At 56.9% G+C, this 5,741-nt stretch overlaps 1 protein-coding gene across 1 annotated transcript; it reads left to right on the forward strand.

Annotated features, from left to right (window-relative positions):
• Positions 1-3,292: 3,292 nt before the first annotated feature.
• Positions 3,293-4,965, forward strand: ADRB1 (adrenoceptor beta 1). Its single transcript, XM_027596149.2, has one exon. The coding sequence runs from the start codon at positions 3,421-3,423 to the stop codon at positions 4,828-4,830; it is 1,410 nt and encodes a 469-aa protein (XP_027451950.1). The 5' UTR covers positions 3,293-3,420; the 3' UTR covers positions 4,831-4,965.
• The last annotated feature ends 776 nt before the right edge of the window (positions 4,966-5,741 follow it).

Consider the following 5,741-nt stretch of genomic DNA (forward strand, 5'->3'; position numbering starts at 1 on the left):
CAAGAGATTCCTGGAAAGGCCGTTTGGAACTAGACCTTGAATGCCAAGTTGAGAACACAAAAGCATCTTGCTTCAAAGCAGTGTTTTAGAAATATTAATTTGACTATGGGATGTCAGATTAAATGGAGTGGGGAGATTTAGAGGCTGGGAGATCAAAGGAAACCCTGGCGTGTGCAGATGTGGAAGGATGGTAGTGGGATGGAAAAGGGAGGTGGGGGTGGGAACGATGGAGGAAGAAGCCTACTCTCTCTCCATGAGTTTATTAGCATTTATTGTTGGAGCTTTCTGTTGTTTCGTAAAGTACTGTCACATCCATGGGTTCCGAAGAACTGAATCATTTTGACAGTTTCCAGGACGGAATGGGGAAATGGAGTTATTAATTTTGAACTTGCAACATGTAACACCTGCATAAGTGGATATGGTGAACCTTTTCTTCTTAATCTATATCCTCATTTAAGGACCAAAAAGGGTAGCTCAAAAGTGTCCCCCAAAAAGTATCATGAAATGTAGGATTTAAAGGAGATCCGAGAACATTTTATTTTAAAAGAAAGCTAACTCTAGTTGAACATGAGCTATTCCACACTTTTCCATAAATACAAGTGAAAGGAAGTCCCAAGAATGCCAGGAACCCCTTTATGCCTGCAGCCCTATGTTGGAACTCCTATTAAAATAACCTTCTGGTTTTGAATATTTGTGATTTTCAGGTATTTATTATCCAGAAATTTGGGGGAGTTTGATGTACCTCTGACTGAGCAGGAAAAAAAGTTTCAGGAGAGTTTTATGACAATTCTAATCCCATGCTCTGATACGTGGTATGTTTATACACATACATATATATACAAGTGCATATATTTATACATAAGGTACACAAATACATAGATGTGTATACCTGTGGCAATGTTACTGGCATCCAGGCCTCCTCACTGAACCTCTACAACCACATTCTGGCTTTATCGCTCACAGAAATGCAGTCCCTTGGCCCATCATGGGCACTTAAGCTTGGCACACACTATTCCAGTAACACCTCTTGACAGAAAGATGGCACAGGATAGAAAGCCTCCTCCCCACATTCCCTACACCTCACTCCATGGCCCAGCACTCAGAACCCCTTTCCTGGGCAGCGTCAAATCCAACTCTTTCCAACCCCTTGGCTATTTTGAGTCTGCCTCCTGCGGGTGGCAACAGAAGGAAGCCTGAAGCGGAGACAGGTTTGCAGTGACAGGTAACTAAGGCTCTTGGGGGCTTACACTAAACTCAGGGTGCAGTCCCTGTTCCTCCCCTTTCTAGCCCCCTTCCTCTCCTTGCTCCCCCTTCTCAAACTCCGCAGGTTGGCAGCACTCCCTGACGAGTCCTGGCATAGGGGTGAATAAACAAATCACCCACACCCATACCCACCCGCCTTGTAACACTGATTGATTATCCAGTTTGGGCCTGAAGCAAATTTATGTTTGGATTTAAGTAAGGGAAGGTGGTTAAAACTGCTCGACTTTATAAACTGAATACGCCTTGCTTTTAGCTCTTGACTTGGGTAGCTGTGGAAATCAGTCTCTCTCGGCAAGGTGAGAATACGGGTTAGGTCCAGATGCTGATGTTCCTTCCAGATCCTAGTCTTCTCATTCCAACTCGAGAAAGGCGTGTGAGCAGTGCATAACGTTTTCAGGCACCCTTACATGGGTAATTAGAAGCTGTTTACTTTTCGAGGATTCCATTAAAGGCCTTTTATTTTCAAGGCTGCGCTGAGGAAGTCACCATGGCGGGATTAGAGAGGGGGCTTGCAGTCCCGCTGCCGCACTGTGTGTTCAAGGTGGCTCTTCCCCGCACAGAATCCACCCACAGCCGGGCTAACAACTCGCCAATTTCACACGGATTCATTCGCCACCTCAAAAACCACTGATACAACTTTAAATGCTATAGCATATTAATCCTTTTGAGTATTTACATATTTTCTCCTCTCATCCCTCCAAAACTAATCCTGGAGTTTTCAGAATCTGGGAACTTGGGCAAAGGAGAAAGCAACCGAGCAGCCCCAGGAATCTGAAATGTCAGCTCATTACGTCAACCAAAACTAACAGTACCTTTTTGTTTGTATTGACCCAGCTGAAAATATAAAATCATGTGAGTAATAAAACACAGAATACAAGTGTTATTACTGAACGTGAAAAGTCTGGAATGTAATTAAATGTGTTCTTTGTTCTTGGCGGTGTCATTTACTCTATGTTAACATTTGTGTTTCCTTAAGCCTCTATAATATCGACACACGCTGTTGCATCATACTCACATATTCATTAGCTGGGGCTGAGGAGTGTGTGATTTTCCAACTGGTCCTCAGCGTTAGCTGTCAGATGCACAAACCTTCGCTTCCTTTCTGCGTCTACTGCACGGGAACAACAGAAGCTCCTTGCAAGAGCGCCCAGAGAGCGTTCTTGACAGATGCGCCGTTTGCTCCGGCAAGGCGCTCTGCTGGAAAGTTTCCTCTAACCACTAACACCCGCCTCCGGTCCCCCGAGCTGGCAAGGCGCAGGCTGGCTGGGTCCCCTCTTGACGGGGGAAGGGTTTTACACACACTCTGCAAGGCTGCCGGATCCGAGAAACAACCGCGCCGCCAAACTCCTCCAACCCCGGCGGACAGACTGTCCGAGGCGCTCGGGCGCCGGGAGAACGCCGAGGTCCCCTCCCCGCTAAGGGGAGTGCGCGCTCCGCTCCGCAGGGAACCTGGGCACTGGAGGTAGAGAGGATGCCCGAGCAAGGGGGGGGGGGGGCAGGAGGGAGCCCAGCGCGGGAGGAAGCGGACTGCCGGAGAGAGTGGGGGCTACAGGGGGCGGCGGGGACACGGGTGGGAGCCTGACGCAGTAGTGGGGTAGGGGGTACAGGGCCCTGGAAGCAGCGGGCGCTGGAACGGGCGCGCCTGCAGGAACGCGCGGGGGCGGCGCTCGTGCGGCGATCTGCCCCGGCCTCCCGGGAGCAGCTGCACTGCCGGTGGGGGGGGGGTGGGAGGGTGGGAGGGTGTGGGGCGTTAGGATGCGGGGGGGGGGGGAACTAGATAGGGGCGTGCCTTTGCCCGGATTGGCTGCAGGAGCCTGACGCCAGGTCCCGGGGGTTGGCTTGGGGGAGTGGGAGCGGGGTGGGGTGGGTGCTGGGTGCCGGGGCTGCGGGCTCATCGCGCTCAGAAACATGCTGAGGTCCCGGCGGCTGTTCCAGCAGCGGCAGCGGCTCCAGCAGCAGCGGCGGCGGCGGCGGCGGCGACAGCGCACGGCTCCGGCGGGGAAGGCGCCCGGAGCCCATGCCTCCGGCCCCGCGCAGCGGCTGCCCTGACCTGGCCGCGACCTCCCTCCGCGCGCCCCGCCGCCCGGGCCCCTGGGGTGTTCCCCAACCACGGCCTAACCCCGCCACACCCCCCGCCCCCGGCCTCCGCAGCTCGGCATGGGCGCGGGGGCGCTCGCCCTGGGCGCCTCCGAGCCCTGCAACCTGTCGTCGGCCGCGCCGCTCCCCGACGGCGCGGCCACGGCGGCGCGGCTGCTGGTGCCCGCGTCGCCGTCCGCCTCGCCGCTGACCCCAACCAGCGAGGGCCCCGCGCCGCTGTCGCAGCAGTGGACGGCGGGCATAGGCCTGCTGATGGCGCTCATCGTGCTGCTCATCGTGGCGGGCAACGTGCTGGTGATCGTAGCCATCGTCAAGACGCCGCGGCTGCAGACGCTCACCAACCTCTTCATCATGTCCCTGGCCAGCGCCGACCTCGTCATGGGGCTGCTGGTGGTGCCGTTCGGGGCCACCATCGTCATGCGGGGCCGCTGGGAGTACGGCTCCTTCTTCTGCGAGCTCTGGACCTCGGTGGACGTGCTGTGCGTGACGGCCAGCATCGAGACCCTGTGTGTCATCGCCCTGGACCGCTACCTCGCCATCACGTCGCCCTTCCGCTACCAGAGCCTGCTGACCCGCGCGCGGGCGCGGGCCCTCGTGTGCACCGTGTGGGCCATCTCGGCCCTGGTGTCCTTCCTGCCCATTCTCATGCACTGGTGGCGGGCCGAGGGCGACGAGGCGCGCCGCTGCTACAACGACCCCAAGTGCTGCGATTTCGTCACCAACCGGGCCTACGCCATCGCCTCGTCCGTCGTCTCCTTCTACGTGCCCCTGTGCATCATGGCCTTCGTGTACCTGCGGGTGTTCCGCGAGGCCCAGAAGCAGGTGAAGAAGATCGACAGCTGCGAGCGCCGCTTCCTCAGCGGCCCGGCGCGGCCCCCGTCGCCAGCGCCCGCGCCCGCGCCCCTCTCCCCGCGCCCCGCCGCCGCCACCCCGCTGGCCAACGGGCGCGTCAGCAAACGGCGGCCCTCGCGCCTCGTGGCCCTGCGCGAGCAGAAGGCGCTCAAGACGCTGGGCATCATCATGGGCGTGTTCACGCTCTGCTGGCTACCCTTCTTCCTGGCCAACGTGGTCAAGGCCTTCCACCGCGACCTGGTGCCGGACCGCCTCTTCGTCTTCTTCAACTGGCTGGGCTACGCCAACTCAGCCTTCAACCCCATCATCTACTGCCGCAGCCCCGACTTCCGCAAGGCCTTCCAGCGCCTGCTCTGCTGCGCGCGCAGGGCCGCCGGCGGGAGCCACGAGGCCGCCGGCGACCGGCCGCGCGCCTCGGGCTGCCTGACGCGGGCCCGGCCGCCGCCGTCGCCCGGGGCTGCGTCGGACGACGACGACGAAGACGACGACGTCGGGTCCGCGCCGCCCGCGCGCCTGCTAGAGCCTTGGGCCGGCTGCAACGGCGGGGCGGCGGCGGACAGCGACTCGAGCCTGGACGAGCCGGGCCGCCCCGCGGGCGCCTCGGAATCCAAGGTGTAGGGCCGGGCGCGCACTGCCGGCTCCCCGCGCCCCGGGAGCAAGAACGCCCAGGCGCCCCTGACGGCTTCCCCGGGGCGGGGGCGGGGGCGAGAAAGAGATCTGTGTTTACTCAAGACCCAGAGCAGGTGAACTCGAAGTCCGCAAACCGCGTCTGATTCATCCAAGGCAAACACAAAAGCCACGGACCGTTGCACAGAAAGGAAAGTTTGAGGAGGGGTGGGAGAGTGGCTTGCAGATTTGTCTTGGGTTCTTTTTTCTGTGTCTGCTTCGGCCTTCTTTGGTGTGTGCGTGTGATGCATCTTCAGTTTGGGGGGTTGTCTTTTTTTTTTTTTTCCTTTTTCCCTCCAGGTGGTTTTTGACACTTGCTTCGAGGACTGGGTCGTGGAAGGGAGAAGCCTAAAAGTCTATCAACTTGGCTTCCATCCCATTGCAGGGAACAGGAGCAGTCAACTGGAGAGAAAAGGGGGAATGACAGTTGTCAGGACATGCTCCCTTTGCTTTCCAGAGAAATTTCATTTTACTTCCTGAGTAATGGTTTCTCCTGTTCTTAAAGCAAAGGGAAAGGATGGATGCGAAAAGCACGTTTCAAGAAATTTTAAGCTATTCTTGGAACAAGCCTCACCTTGCTTTCTTTTTGTAGGGCAAACCTGCTGTCCCCGCGCGCCTCGGTGGTCAGGCTGAGGGGTTTCTACCTCACACTGTGCACATTGCACAGCAAGATAGAAAGACTTGTTTATATTAAACAGCTTATTTATGTATCAATATTAGTTGGGAGGACCAGGCGCTGAGCCTCTGTGACATGTGACTCTGTCCATTGAAGACAGGACAGAAAAAAAAAACAAACAAGAGGAAACAGTTCAGATTACTGCACACATGGGTAAAAAACAAAACACAAAACAAGGGGTGGTTCC

This window comes from Zalophus californianus, chromosome 15, assembly GCF_009762305.2.
Source record: "Zalophus californianus isolate mZalCal1 chromosome 15, mZalCal1.pri.v2, whole genome shotgun sequence".
NCBI classification, from domain to species: Eukaryota; Metazoa; Chordata; class Mammalia; order Carnivora; family Otariidae; genus Zalophus; species Zalophus californianus.

Bases quoted from the DNA above. Each gene is read 5' to 3' on its own strand.
- ADRB1 (XM_027596149.2), top strand. From the start codon at position 3,421: ATGGGCGCGGGGGCGCTCGCCCTGGGCGCCTCCGAGCCCTGCAACCTG.